The sequence below is a fragment of the Lissotriton helveticus genome, chromosome 12 (genome assembly GCF_964261635.1).
Source record: "Lissotriton helveticus chromosome 12, aLisHel1.1, whole genome shotgun sequence".
Lineage (NCBI taxonomy): Eukaryota > Metazoa > Chordata > Amphibia > Caudata > Salamandridae > Lissotriton > Lissotriton helveticus.
The window spans coordinates 309,042,459-309,058,252 of NC_136073.1; the positions used below are offsets into that span (position 1 = coordinate 309,042,459).

General features: G+C 44.8%; 1 protein-coding gene across 1 annotated transcript in view; it reads right to left on the reverse strand.

Annotated features, from left to right (window-relative positions):
- BCO1 (beta-carotene oxygenase 1) overlaps positions 1-15,794 on the reverse strand; it is a 236,689-nt gene that overhangs the window by 31,162 nt on the left and 189,733 nt on the right. The window contains exon 10 of the mRNA XM_078670768.1: positions 6,686-6,797. Within this exon, the coding sequence (XP_078526894.1) occupies positions 6,686-6,797 (112 nt within the window). The remainder of the gene's footprint in view (positions 1-6,685; positions 6,798-15,794) is intronic.

Here is a 15,794-nt window from a genome sequence, read left to right on the forward strand (position 1 = left end):
TGATGAAGGTGTTACAAGTATTGTCTTAAAGGGTCTATGGGGAAGAGAGCAAAATACAGGTGTTGCTTGAATGGGAAGAGAACTAGGGACTGTAGTTAGTGGTTAGATGGAGAGTCAGAAGAATAGTCTTCTCAAAACAACTGTGGAACCACCAGAGCCAGCTTAAAGAGCACGTGAATAATTTCTAGGTTGTAGAGTTCTTTTCCAAATTAAGTAGGAATACAGCCAAAGGAACAATTCATTTGAGAAGATTGATGAAAAAGGAGTACATTTAAAGTGGGCACAGAGCATGAAGTTAAAAGAGAAGTTGGGACAGGCAACAGTATAAAGGAGTTTTGACCAAAAACCCCATATGTGAATGTGCATAATGCAGGCACATGTGGAACAGTGGTGGTGCACAATTGTGTTAGCTTCTTGGTGGCTGAAGAAGTCTAAATTGCAATGCACTGTTATTAAAATAGATGCGCTGGTGGGTATTGGGCTATTCATTTTTTTCGAGACACCCATAACTGGTAGCAGATTGGCAGGAATTGCCAACCTCTAAAATAAGTGTTCACCAATAAAGAAATAGATCAAATTTCGAAGCAGATTTGCAAGTGGGTAACACAATTTTAGGAGCATAGGTTTACTTTGGAATGTGTACCTGGAAGACACAGTTTTTCCCTTTCTACAGTTATCTGGGTGGGTGATGTGCAGGAAGAAAAAGGGCATGTGTGCATCACGGTTGTATGTTCTTACAACGAACTCCATTGTAACGCATGCCTTTACCACGCATGCGCTACAACGGAATACTATTTTCACGCATATCCTTCTCCACGTATTTTTCCGTGGTGACGTCATACGTAGTAAATAAGAAACGGCCGTTTCCTTCCTCTACGACGCCGATTGCCTGCACATCTCGACTAAAGGTTAGTGTTTTTGTTTGGGGGGGGGGAAGCCCCCCCCCCGCCCCCCTTTTTTTAATTGTACCCTTTACCACACATGCCTTTACTACGTACCTCGTAGTAAACGTATGCGTGGTAAAGGCTTTCGTTGTAACCACGCATGCGTTGTAATGCATGCGTGGTTAAGGTTTTCGTTGAAACGGCCGCGTTGTAGTGACCGTTTCCCGTGCAGCACAACGGCCGATCGATGGTGGAGTGTGAAAGGTTGGGGTGAAGAAGTTCCATTTGTTGAAGGGAAAATAATGACCTGGAGATAATTGGGGCAGAGGTAAGATCACAGAAGAAGTTGTGGAAAAGAGATGCTAGGAATAAAGAGCGGTAAAGAGACCAAAATGCTTCGATGCATTCCAGTCCACAAGGAGCTTGCCTGTGAAAAAGCAATATTCTTTTAGGTCTCGGCTAGCCGCGCGAAGCGCGTCTCCGCCGAGCCCCTTTTGTCGGCATGTGTGCTTCCCAGGAGACAGCCCTGGCCGCGCGCATGGAGGCGATTTGAAAGTGACACGCGCACGCGAACGAGCGCTGCGGCCAGGCGCTGTCTCCTATGAAGCACACACGCATGCGCAAACACACACCAGCGGCCACATACATACAGAGTGACCCCCCCCCCCACATACACACACGCGCATACAAGCTGCATTCATTGGTCGGTCCCAAGCACCCTTCTCTCCCTGCTTCCCGAACACCAGCCCAGCTCCCTCCCAAGCTCCGGCTGCGGCTTTACCTTTACGCGCTCAGATCTGAAGCAACGGAAATGTAACCGGGAGAGCTCCGCCGGGAGGCTGACATCGAGAGGCGCGGGGAGTGGGGCAGCTGAAGTGCGCTTCCACCGACTGCAGGGGGGCGTCACTGAGCGGCTTGCCTTGGAAAGCGGTGGGAGGCAGGGCCGAGCTTGCGGGAGGAGGTAAGGAGAGGAGGGAGGAGAAACGAGAGCGCGCTCGAGACAGAAGCACGAGGAGGCAGGACTTCTCACGAAAAACAGAAGTGAGCTGTAGTTGACACCCCCGGGGTACCAAAGAGTTGTCGGCGTGAAGGAGTAGAAACGTCTCGCCCTGGGGGTATTAACGTTTTAAAACTTGGTGACGCTACTCTCGTAAGTTAATAAAACGTTGCCCAGGGACAACATGACGCCGTGAGATTACAATAATGAATGCTAACTCTGATGCAATTAATGAGACATGTCTTTACCTGTTTTCTGAACTGAAGTAGATTTGATTCTCTGCAAATGCATGCCGGTAAGGTGTTCCACAATATAGACGCAGATACACACAAAAAAACCTTCTTCGGGCTGAGAATGCAGCTGACCATTGGAACCTAGAATGTGGCGAAAATGCTTCCACACTTAATGCAAGGGAAGGGATAATGACCCCTCAAGTAGTGATTGCACATGTCCAGATTAGCCTGTATACTTGCGAACTCAACCTCAATAATTGATCTGCTGTAGAGGGTACAATCAATAGGAATCGTAGTGCATGTACTGGGAGTATTGAACCAGACAGTAGTGATTATTCATACCTCGGAGCACAGTCGATGCTAACCCTTAATGAGGATAACAACAAGAGAACAGTGGGTTCCAGTGTGCCAAGAATCATACCTCTGTATTTAAGTAGTCATGACTACATTTGTGAACTCTTTGACCACTTTTCTGAAGAGGTAGTGAACAGGACCATTCCTCAAAACAGATTTCGTAAAGAATAAATGGGGAGTGGGGGAGGGTCAGATTCAATAAAAAAAATACATTGGGTGTCTTTTGAAAAAGATCGAGCTAGAAAAGTACACCTCAGCTTGTGATATACCACACCCGACCCTTTAGTGAAGATATGTTAGGAGCTCAGGCTCTTAAAGTTTTAAGGCTAGCCTGACTCAAAGAATGAAGGCGGTGTTCTTACCCTTGTGCAGAGTAGTGAGTGTAGAGTGAGTGTGCAGAGTAGTGAGTGCAGAGTGAGTGTGCAGAGTAGTGAGTGCAGAGTGAGTGTGCAGAGTAGTGAGTGCAGAGTGAGTGTGCAGAGTAGTGAGTGCAGAGTGAGTGTGCAGAGTAGTGAGTGCAGAGTGAGTGTGCAGAGTAGTGAGTGTAGAGTGAGTGTGCAGAGTAGTGAGTGTAGAGTGAGTGTGCAGAGTAGTGAGTGCAGAGTGAGTGTGCAGAGTAGTGAGTGCAGAGTGAGTGTGCAGAGTAGTGAGTGCAGAGTGAGTGTGCAGAGTAGTGAGTAGTGTGTGCAGAATGAGTGTGCAGAGTAGTGAGTGCAGAGTGAGTGTGCAGAGTAGTGAGTGCAGAGTAGTGAGTGCAGAGTGAGTGTGCAGAGTAGTGAGTGCAGAGTGAGTGTGCAGAGTAGTGAGTGCAGAGTGAGTGTGCAGAGTAGTGAGTGCCGAGTGAGTAGTGAGTGCAGAGTAGTGAGTGCAGAGTAGTGAGTGCAGAGTGAGTGTGCGGAGTAGTGAGTGCAGAGTGAGTGTGCAGAGTAGTGAGTGCAGTGTAGTGAGTGCAGAGTGGTGAGTGCAGAGTGGTGAGTGCAGAGTAGTGAGTGCAGAGTGGTGAGTGCAGAGTAGTGAGTGCAGAGTAGTGAGTGCAGAGTGCAGAGTAGTGAGTGCAGAGTAGTGAGGGCAGAGTAGTGAGTGCAGAGTAGTGAGTGCAGAGTAGTGAGTGCAGAGTAGTGAGTGCAGAGTGCAGAGTAGTGAGTGCAGTGTAGTGAGTGCAGAGTATTGAGTGCAGTGTAGTGAGTGCAGAGTGGTGAGTGCAGAGTGGTGAGTGCAGAGTAGTGAGTGCAGAGTAGTGAGTGCAGAGTGGTGAGTGCAGAGTAGTGAGTGTAGAGTGGTGAGTGCAGAGTGGTGAGTGCAGAGTGGTGAGTGCAGAGTAGTGAGTGCAGAGTAGTGAGTGCAGAGTAGTGAGTGCAGAGTAGTGAGTGCAGAGTAGTGAGTGCAGAGTAGTGAGTGCAGAGTAGTGAGTGCAGTGTGCAGAGTAGTGAGTGCAGAGTGCAGAGTAGTGAGTGCAGAGTGCAGAGTAGTGAGTGCAGAGTGCAGAGTAGTGAGTGCAGGGTAGTGAGTGCAGAGTAGTGAGTGCAGAGTAGTGAGGCAGAGTAGTGAGTGCAGAGTAGTGGGTGCAGAGTAGTGAGTGCAGAGTAGTGAGTGCAGAGTAGTGAGTGCAGAGTGGTGAGTGCAGAGTGGTGAGTGCAGAGTGGTGAGTGCAGAGTGGTGAGTGCAGAGTAGTGAGTAGTGAGTAGAGTAGTGAGTAGAGTAGTGAGTAGTGAGTAGAGTAGTGAGTGGTGAGTAGAGTAGTGAGTAGTGAGTAGAGTAGTGAGTGGTGAGTGGTGAGTAGTGAGTGCAGAGTAGTGAGTGGCTGGCCCTGTTTCTAGCTCAAGCGGCACCGGCACCTGTAGTCTAAAGATAATACCTCTGCCTCAAGTGAAGTACTCTGGTACCCAAGGATGACTAGCAAACAATATTATTCACAACGTTGCTTACTATTCAGCAACATTTGACAGTTTGCAATCAATCTTTATAAAACAATTCAGAGTTTGATAACAAATTAATGCAACACATTGTAATATACAATGCCAATAGCTCAAACTTTAATGCTGCGAGACCTATTGCATTGTAAATGCTTGTTATTATTTGTATTTTGCGTCCTGGTTCAAAGTAACGTGTGTATCAAGTATGTTGTCTGTGTGCGCGTGTCTCTATGTGTTTCTGTACGTGCCTGGGAAGGTTTGTGTTATCTGGTATGTCTGCTCCATGATAGAATGCAGAACATCAGAATATTCAGTTGTGAGCGGGACAATAGCTCTTTGTACATCTGAGCATGCTTTTGGGCCACACAGGCACAAGCGCCAAGGCTGAGCTCACCCTGCATTGTTGTGGAGCGCCCTGAATTTACCCAGTAAATAAAACAGCCTTGTTCTGTTCTTGCATGATGTGTTTATCTCTCGTCTCCAACCGCACTTTAAGCGTCTGATATATACACTGTAGCACACTCACGCCCGTGAGAAGGGTACAAGCTATTTATTATTCTGTCACCAAGGTGTCTCAATTGAAAGTGCAATGTGTAGCACTAGGTGGCAGCATTGACTAATGTTCTCTTGAAATATGAAATAATGTTAACACGTTGGTTACTATCGCTCAAGGTTTATTGAATCGCAAGTTGCACTTAGGATAAAACACCTGCTATACCTGTAAGAGTAGGGCGCTATCTTCTGAAGGAGGCCGACAATGGCAGACAATCTTATAATGCCTGAGGGTTTGTTAAACCATTCATTTAAGTGGATTTTTCAGAGTTGTGAATAAAATTAGACGCTTGTTTGTTTTTCTTCACATTGAAATGAAGGATGGACCTCCTAACGCTTTATTTAAACAAGCATTGTCAAAGCCAATAGGGCTCAGCTTTACCTATAGCTTTAGCCAAACACTGTTGCATCCGCAGTGCTCTAACACTAAATCAGACAATGACACTACAGATTCCACCGGCACTCTGCTCCCTCTGGTATTACCAGTATAATCACCTGGTATAGGTAATTACAAAATAAAGTCAAGACAATGCGGAGGGCAAAACATTTTAATCACGTATTTAATTTATTCACAAAATTGTATCCAATCAATACTTTACCAACATGTGTAATGCAAATACTATCGCTTCATCTGGGTCACATTCATATACTCCTATCTCCATTGCATTCTAAGGTCAGAACGTATATCTGTCTATCTATCTATCTATCTATCTATCTATCTATCTATCTATCTATCTATCTATCTATCTATCTATCTATCTATCTATCTATCTATCTATCTATCTATCTATCTATCTATCTATCTACCTATCTATCTAACTTTCTATCAGCACACACACACACACACACAAAAAGGAAGTAGGGAACTCTGGGTAGATCCCAACAAACAATTGAGGTGAGAAGTTTAAGAGCTTTTGAGTGTCGGCGTTGTTGTAAAGTGTTGCATATAAATGAGTTACTTTCCCCGTGGCAGCTTAAGGCGGAGGAGCGCCAAACCACTGCTCTCTGAGCAGTGCAAAAAGGTAAAATAAAATGATAATATAACTATGTTATTATTTTATTTTCAGGACTGAGACAGTCTTAGATGGGGCAGAGCTGGGCTATCATGACGGAGCAGGGAGGAGGAGTAGTGGGCACCATAAGTGCGCATGTCGGTTTGGTCATACGTCTTAAGAAGGCCAAACTGACATGCTCACTTAGCATTTCTCCAACCCAGGCTGTGTTGCACAGCCGGGTGGAGAACAGTACTAGGCTCCCAGCAAATTTCTGAGCTGCAAACTAGGCTGCTCAGACCAATCAATGCGCTGCTGTTAGGCTGGTAATACTATTTCCAGCATCAACACAGTGTCTTGATTGGCTTAAGGGAGTCTGGAAGCCTGTGTGCTGCTGGGAGTCAACAGGAAAAAATGAAGACGGAGGAGAGGCAGCGGCCGGCAGGTAAGTTATCTTTTAATTTTTTTTACCCCCGCTCTGCCCACCACTTCTGTTCCGTAGCAGCCACCACTGTGCTTTCCACTTGAAACTTGGGAACTGCCTAGAGTGCAAGTAAATTAAGAAGTAGAAAGTGGGAGGAAATAATGTAAAGCTAATGAGACAAGTGTGCTTGAGAAAAAGAAGAGATGCAACAGATATGAGAGAAAAGAAGTAAAAACCAAAAAGTGCAAAGGTTTAGGTAAGCAAGGGCACATGGCATGTGGAGTTGAATTGCCAAGAATGTTTCGGCTGCTCAAAAAGCAATAGCTACTCTCTTACCATCATCCTCTTCCTTGGCATCTGGGCTTGGTACAAATAAAGGCTCTGCCGGCCAGCAGTGATCCTCCTCCCAGATTAGCATTTTTTTTGTAACAATGTCATACTTCACAATCTATAAAAATATGAAAAACAGGAAAGTAATGCCTCTGAATATTGTTTGTCAGAATGCAAAATGTTACTGGCTTTTTAACATACAACGGACAGAGGAAACAACATTAAGGATGTTAGTAAAAGAAGACATGTTAATAGTAGGAGATTGTTTAAGACATATTTGGGGGATAAAAAAAGAGGGCACATATGGGTGTAGGGGTACACCCATTAATAGAGAACATAAAGCGTAAACATTATTTAACCTGTGACGGTAGAGATGCTCGGTGTTCATAAGTGGCTTTGTTGAAAAACTCATGTGGGTAAAACCAAATTATTGAATATATATCAGCTATTTGCACCAACAATAAGATCTGAACTAAATGTACCTCTCAAACTCGTAATCTCTCAAGGAGAGTGACCCAGAATCTACTCAATGTTACTGTTGCTCTTTGCTCTGCAGGAAAAAGTTCCCGCTTAAAAACAACTACGCGTCCTTTAAACGCTGCAGAAATTCACAACAACACTCTCTCATACGGTGCTGCGACATCTTAAAGGAGAGACTTAGGGCCCTTTTTTTAATTTTAGGTGGTCTGGCTGTCCTCTGTCAGGTTCTGTCACCCTGGCGGTGGACCCAACAGACAAATTTAGAAATATCTATCGGGAATGTTTATCGGGACATTTCAAGCATTCACAGGAACTACAGACAAGGAGGTTCTTGTTCATGCATTGTACTGGAATTTTGTTTTTGAATTTAAAAAAACACAATGCCTCCATCACAATGGGATTTATCTTTCATGGCAAAGGTGGCACTTTTATGTTTTTACTGCGCCTTACAGCTAGGGTTTTCCTGGTGGTGACAGGTAGTAAAAACGGTTATATGTTTACCCATCTAAACTGAGTGGGCTGTGATATAGCCAGTTCTCTGACGGCCCTTACTCTGTTGAGCCATCTTAGTAGCTTGGCCATTGTGAAGATGGAATAGTCTCTGTTGTTGCCAAACTATGGTGTGCCCGCTTTTAAATTTGGTGGGTGGACCAGTATGTTGGCGGGAAGGATACTCCATTGCCATTGTGATGGAGTACCCTTTCTGTCAACACATCAATTGGGGCCTTAGCCCTGCTGCCTTAACCCCTCCCATGCTGGTGACGGAACCGCTCCGTCACCAGCCTCGGTCGCTCTGTGCTGGTGACGGAGCGGTTCCGTCACGGCCCGCTCGGCGCGCCTGCGCGGCGCTGATTTTGCGCCTGCGCGGCGCGTTATATTGAGCGGGCGGGGCCATGACGGAACCGCTCCGTCACAAGCACAGCGCGCCTGAGGCTCGTGACGGAGCGGTTCCGTCACGAGCATGGGAGCGCCGCGTGGCCCCCCCGCACCCCTAGCGCTGCAGCGGAATTGCCGCCGCAGCGAAGGGGTTAACGAATGCACACCATTTTCATTGACATGCACTCTGGGACTCTCTCCCAGAAACCTGTTTAAGAGACCAAGAAGCACACAGGCCAAGGCGTTTTTCTGTTTCTATCCTGGACACCCATTCTGCCAGTGTGAATGACAGGCAGGGCCGGACTGGGAACCGAAACCGGCCCTGGCAAAGTGCTCGGCCGGCTCCCCCCACCCCCCAGGGGGGGGTTGGGGGGTGCGCCCGCGCTCTTTGCTAGGGCCGGTTTTCGGCCGATTTTGTTACAGTGCCGTTTTTGCAGCTATGCTGCAAAAAACGACCCTGTAACAAAACCGGCCCCCTGGGGCCCAAAACCGGCCCCTACCCTCGCGGCCGACCGGGGGATTGCCCGGTGCCTGCAACGGCCAGTCCGGGCCTGATGACAGGACTGGCAAAGGGCATGCTCCACGGTGACTATGATAAAGCACCACTGCAAAATAGCTATATCAGTCTCTCAAAAGTGGTGCAGCTGGAGGAAAGTGGAGAAATTGCATGAAAGCAGGCTGGAAGTCCAGTGATGGTCTTAACATATTGTTTTAATCTTACAGGGGAAGGTCTCTGAGAAGGATTCTGGAAAAAATGCTGTGTAATGAGTGTAGAAGATATCAATTTCAAGATGCCAATGAAAGAAATTTAATGTAAAAAAAATAACAATCACCAATAGCTATAAAATGCAATGCTTTCAACCACAAAAGTCTGATAATTTTGATTTTATATTTCAGTTGTATCAACAACACCACAGCAAGAGATACATTGTGCATTAAAAAACGAAAGCATTATGGTAATGCAGCGCGGGGACATACTAGTTAGTATAACCAGGAGCTTTAGAAACTCATTTATTATTATTATTAATATGAAGTTCAAAGTCTCTCATCGAAGGGCTTAAATGAGTCTTTGAATTCATGTCCTTTTTGTGATTTTTGTGTTAATAGGGTATTTTCGTGTTAAGTTTACTACTGATATTTTATGAGTGGGTAGTGTAGGGTCAGTAGCCTAGCCATAGACATAGTTACCTTTGCACAAATTCAGCTCTGTCAAGTCAAGCATGTCTTGAGGTTAGATTGTCCCTCCTTAGTGTCTTGAGATGTATTCAAAGTGCCTGTGAAGTTCTGTGTAATGTGAGAGTGAGGTAGCAGGAAGAGTTACCAGAAACACCGATGTCTTCATCAAATAAGACGCAACAGTCGTCAGCACTGCGTCTTAGTTGAAAAATATTGTGTATCCACTGTGCAAAGAAATGCAGTCAATGTTATTATAATGGCAACTTTGAGTTGATCACTCTGGTGCTGCATCAACAAGGGACATCTTTTCCATCAAACAAAGCTCTTGTAACAGTTGTCTTCCCAAAACAGGACCTTATTTACTTACTTACAGTTAAAGGAAATGGTGGTGAGCCTCATATGTCTTTCACTTTATCATCTCGAATACTGAAATGGGAAAGGATTTTAGGGCCAGATGTAGGTGGCCCAATACCGGTCGGTAACGGCCGAAATTACCGAATTTCGGCCGTTACCGACCGGTATTGGGCATTTGGGATGTAGGGGGCCCTAAATTGCAAATTCGGTAATTTACCGATTCGGTATTTTAAGGAATCCGTAAATTACCGATTCCTTAAAATACCGAATCGGTAAATTACCGAATTTGCAATGTAGGGAGCACTCAATTGAGTGCTTTCCCCTTTTTGGAATTCGTTATTTACCACCAACTACAAGTTGGTGGTAAATAACGAAAAAAAACAAAAAGCAATTTTATTCAAATTGCTTCAGTGCCATGTTGCAGACATACATGCCCTTAGGGAATGTATGTCTGCAACATGTGCACCCATACACAATTGAGGGATGCAACAGGGTGTCAAAGTGACACCCTGCCACCCTTCAATGTACTTCCCCTTTGTATACCGAATCGGTAATTACCGAATCGGTAATTGCCATTCATTCCTATGGGCCTGGAGGCCCATAGGAATAAATGGCAATTACCGATTCAGTAATTACCGAATCTTAACGATTCAGTAATTTGTACAGAATAATTACCTACATAGGATTTACCGATTCTAAAATACCGAATCGGTAAAATTCGGTATTTTAGAATCGGTGAAACCTATTTACCTACATCTAGCCCGATCCTTTTCCAGCCAAGTCGCATTTTTTTATAGAGAGGCATTAGATGGGGTCTCCTTCATTTTCAATCATATATCCTCGTCAAAAACAACTCAAGTAGAATATAAAATATGGCTGAAAATCATAACTATGCCTCAATTATGAGACTAAACGATAAGTTATGTCTTACCAGCACCAGTTATCCTAACTTCTCAGAGGGATTCCCAAACTGGGGGGAGGAGGCTCTCTTACAGCCGTTCCTTATCTGCAGGGCCACTCGTCCGGTATGCCCACTCTCCCCCTTACTCTGTGCCATTGCCATTGAACCACTGATGGAGTGGATCAGAAGAGGTGCCCTGGTGAAGGGGTTTGAATGGTCCCTCATACTTAATGACAGGGTTTCACTCCATGATGAAACCCCCTTATCTACCTACAAGAGCCTGTTTAATGTGGCCCACGGGTGCATCACATCCTTAAGGTCTTCTTAAATATTCAAGTCTTCTGAGGAATCATGACAAATCAATAGTTTTCGCACTTAAGGCAATACCAATTTATATTCAGCGGGCTGCTTGGCTGCAATTGGCATATGAAGGTTTTTGATATTTGGGAGTGTATGTATCGTCAGACCCAACTTAGTTGTGGTAATGTATCTTGCCCTCCATGCCAACAAACTGTGCAATGAGTTAACATTATAGTCATTGCACCACTCTCTCCCTTCTGGGAAGGGCATCGATCATTAAAATAGTGTCACTCATGAGGATTCTGTACCAACTGCTAAACTATCCTTGCGCTTTTCCCCACACTTATTGTGTACAACTGATATTGATGGTCCACATCTTCATGTGGAGTGCTGGGGGGGGTCACTATATATCGATGGGCAAGTGTTATATGTCTCCTTAAGTTTGGAGATCAGAGCAGCGAATATAGAAGCATACTACTGTGCCTCATAGCTTGTGATAGTTAATCAATGATGTAAGAACACTATGCAAGAACCTCTGTTTGACATGGAGAAATGGGCCATTAGAGGAACACACCCTAAACATTACTTGTATGGGCGGAAAATGGCCAAGATCTTCCCACACAACACAAACCGAAATCAAAATATGGCAAAATACTCTGCTGGATTTGGGATGGCCCTGTAAATTGACACATAAAAATCCCTCTATGGTTGGGCACATGGCTGGTTCAAGCTATTTTATCAACTAAGGGGAGGGATCGCCCATGCACCTCCTTCTTTACTCGCATTTCAGGCGTCCCTCCCCTTGCCCACTTTCAGGGAAACGAAACCGTTCCCTCGGCACTAAAATCCCACTAAAGGCACCCCTCCCCTAGACGCGGGGGGTGCCTCTCATTCCCTCATGGGTTTCAAAAATGGGAAGATATAAGGATATCAAAATTGAGAGATGTAATGTCTGGAAGAAATATTTGCACATTTGCTGACCTACCAAACAACTTTGTAATGTATAAAAGCAAGTTCTTCCAAAATCTACAGATTTGACATACCATATTATTCTGTATTAAAACATCACAGACCCGCTAGACTTTAAAATACGTGAAGGCAAATTGTTAATGGGAGATGTGGGACAACATAAAATATCCCTCCATAAAACACTAATGTTAAACACCTGATTCCTTCACCAAACTCATGGAAATATGAGGGAGGAACATTGGTGTTTTAGAGAAGAAGAATAGCTGGAAGCCAAGATAGGATCCAGTAAATAGCGATAGTTATTCAGTTCAGTTGCCTTGTAAAGGATTTGCAGAATGTTGTTGCAGAACAAGGCAACTGAATGGGCAACAGACAACAGAATTAAACTGACACTTCTCCACATTACTAGCCAAATTGATTCTAACAGATATAAAATGTAATTTATTAATCTAGGCATGGTACTGGTGAAAGGGGATATTGCAAAAAAATTATGTAGCAAAAAAAGTTGAAGGTGGAAGAATAGGTGAAGGGTTTAGTGAATTTCTTGGCTCTGGAAATCACTATATAAAAGGCACACAGTTGCCCACACAAACACCTGAAGATCTGGGGGAGACTGGATAGTCAGCCCGGGGGATTGCCATTGACCCTTTCCTAGCTGTAGGCTCCTTTGTTACAGAGCACTCAATATGTTGTATAGATTTGGGATATTTAATCAATGCACTATGTCTTTATTTGCATGATACTTGTGACAGACTGTACCATGTATGTTTTTATCTGTCAAAATCAAAAATGAAAAAAATCTTTACAAGCAAAACAAAACCACTGCCAATCCTGTTCAGTTGACAGAGAAGGCGATTCATAATCTACAGTCCACATCCAATTAGTTTATTCTGAACGGGGCGCAGTATGATCAAAGTGACACTATTTTCTGAACTGATTGTTACGTGAGGTCTCGGGAAAATTAAATGCAAAACTATTTTAGGGACATAAATATAAATTAAGTGTCAGAAAGCAAACATGACACAGATGTACTGAGAGATTTGTTCAATACATTGTAACTAATCCCGTCATCCAAAATTCAAGATATCCAGAAGGAAGCTACCAATCGAACCCGAAGACTTATGACAAATACAATGGGGAAGATTTACCAGCCCCTTGCGACATCTTTACAACACCGTTGCGTCACTTCTGTGACGCAGCGGCATCATAAACAATGCGCCACTAAGCAACATATTTACAACGTGACGCATCTAGGGAGATGCGATACGTTGTATAGCCCTGAGCTACATTATACCTGCGTCAGGTATAATGTGTGAAGGGTGGGCGTTCCGTCGCCAGGAAGCCTCGTAAAAGTGAGCCTCGTAAAAGTGACGCAGTGAAATCTACAAGATTTCACTGAGTCACTTTTACGATGCCACTGCGTCAAAACCTTATGCCTTACGCCTGCTTGAAGCAGGTGTAAGGAGTGACACAATACAAATAAGTATAGGCTGCCCCTAAGCATTGTTGGAGTTGCGTCCCAAATGCGACACGACTCCAGCAATGCGCTGCCCTTATGACACAAGCTGCAACACTCATCTGTCTATCCTTGCCCCATGGTGCGCTACATTGTAAATACAATGCCTCCGTGGTGGCGCAAGAGTATTTTTACGTGTCGCATCTTGACAGGCGCATCCCTGCTAATAAGCCTTTCCATATATTAGGGATGCAGTTTTTATATAGCATGAATTCGACCCGAAGGGCCTGGAGCACTTTACATGGGCACCAGTTACATTACACAAGGTCACATTCATTTGTTTAAAGGCATGGTTATATTAAGTGATTTGACTAGAATCACAGGATGTAAGGCCGATGCTGAGACTCAAACCGATTCCCCAGTTCCAAAGTCGGCATCCCTGGTCCTAATGCCACAGCCTGGATAGAGGGAGGGATATACATTGTTATTTTAGGTAAGAAAATACTTTGAATTTATTAACATTTGTAAATTCTCTTCGCTTGATGGCAATTTTGTATTATTAACGAAATTGACTTTACTAAGTATTGGCAAAGCCAAAAGGTGTCATTTCTAAAAGTTTGAGGTATTGGGTTATCCAGTGCCTGTATGGTACATGTGAGCTGAGCTGCATTTAGGTGTCCAAGTGAGTTGACATGAAAACTCAGCTTTCTAAGGGCTCAAGGTTTCAACAGGATCTCGAGCTGAGCCAGAGCCAGGCTTCAGGCTCGAGCATGGCTTGAGCTTTCAGTGGCTCACCCACCTCTGTCCTAGGACAAGAGCTGGGGGGGAGGGGGCGGGACGGGGGGGGGGATAAGGATCTAAACCAGGGTACAAGTCCGAAAAAAAGAAGTGGGGGGGACGCTGATGTCACGACAGGAAGTGACGTCATGAAAAGGTGGCTTGAACTATCAGACTCATTGCTTCCCCTCGCTCACCCCTTAGATGCAATTGCATCAGAGAAGCCAGCGGGTGAGCAGCGTTCTGAATGAGCTCCGATCTCGCCCCAGAGAGGCCAAAGAGTGAATGTGTGGCTCCATTTGCTCCAGTTCTCGAGCTCCCAGTAAAATAAGTTGGGGGACGCCGACAACCCGCGTGGTACCCCGACTCGAGCCCTGCTCTAAACATATGCCTTGCAGTTTGTTTGGAGCTCTTTGATGCCAGTTTATACCACATGATGCTATAATACAAGGACTGTAACTTATGAACTGAAAGTAACAAAAGGATCTCTGTGACAAAGGCAGTATTCCACTGCGCTATCTACTTAAAATACAATTCTGTAATCTGCGTGTTACACGTGCTTTGCAGCAGGCACATTAACCCTCTGTGCTACTTTATGATAACGCAGGTGCTTTTAACCAATAAGATATTTCAAAATGCAGCACCCCCCACCCCAGTTTGGCACACAGTGCGCGGTACCAGTCGCGCAGCCCTAAAGCCAGCGCTGACTACACGTGCTTAGATTCACCTGTGATTATATTATCTTAATGAGTTTCAACTGCGAATAACAACTGTTGGATAACAGCAGTCGTCAGTGACAGCAGACTTATCCTATTCTAATCACTCGATGTGTTTTCATGAGCAAAGTTCAGCAGTAGCCGCCCAGTGCAGAACAGCGACTCCGATAAGAGGACTGAGATAGCAAACTTATATTTGCCAATGATTATTGGCCTTTAACCCTGTGTACTTAACATAGACCACAATCTGGGAAAAATAGGAAAAGGATCTCAGGCAACAACCGTATCATTTTAAATTCCCATAATATTCTTATACCCAAAACACTGCTTTAACGCACGCACGAGGGGCTTATTTACAAACCCCTTGCGCCGCTGGTGCGTCACTTTTTCCCATATTTAAAGTAACGCACCTGCGGTGCAAAGGACTTGTAAATAAGCACCATAAGAAGGTGATGAGCTCTAGGGGAACTAGAGATCTAGGGGCTTATTTACAAGCCCCGAGAGCCGTCAGTGCGTCACTTTTTCCCATATTAAAAGTGAGGCACCTACAGCGCAAAGGGCTTGTAAATAAGCTCCCTAGTTGTAATCCCAGCATTCACTTGAGCAAATTATGTGACGCAGTGCAAATCTGTTGACCCAAACACGATGGGGCCACAAAATACACGTTCCCACTGCACACCTGCTACTTTGAGTTTTTGCGGTCTGCGCAAATTAGTAGAAAGTTTCAGCTGATTCGGAATTTGACACCTCAGATTGGGGGAAGAACAAGCGGAGAGCTCATGGCGTTTTATTTTCTACGGTATGCAAACAACTCAAGGGGCCTCATTTATGAGCCCTTGCGTCACTTTTACGCCGCCGGTGCGTCACTTTTTGTGACGCACCAGTGGCATAAATATGTGCCTTGTTGCGCCATATTTACAAAGTGACGCATCTAGGTAGATGCATCACTTTGTAAACCCCTGCGTTACATTATACCTGCGCCAGGTATAATTTTTGCAGGGTGGGCGTTTTGACGCAAGACAGGGTCATAGAAGTGACGCAGTGAAATCTATAAGATTTCACTGTGCCACTTCTAGGACACAAATGAGTCAAATTCTTGCTCCTGCCTCA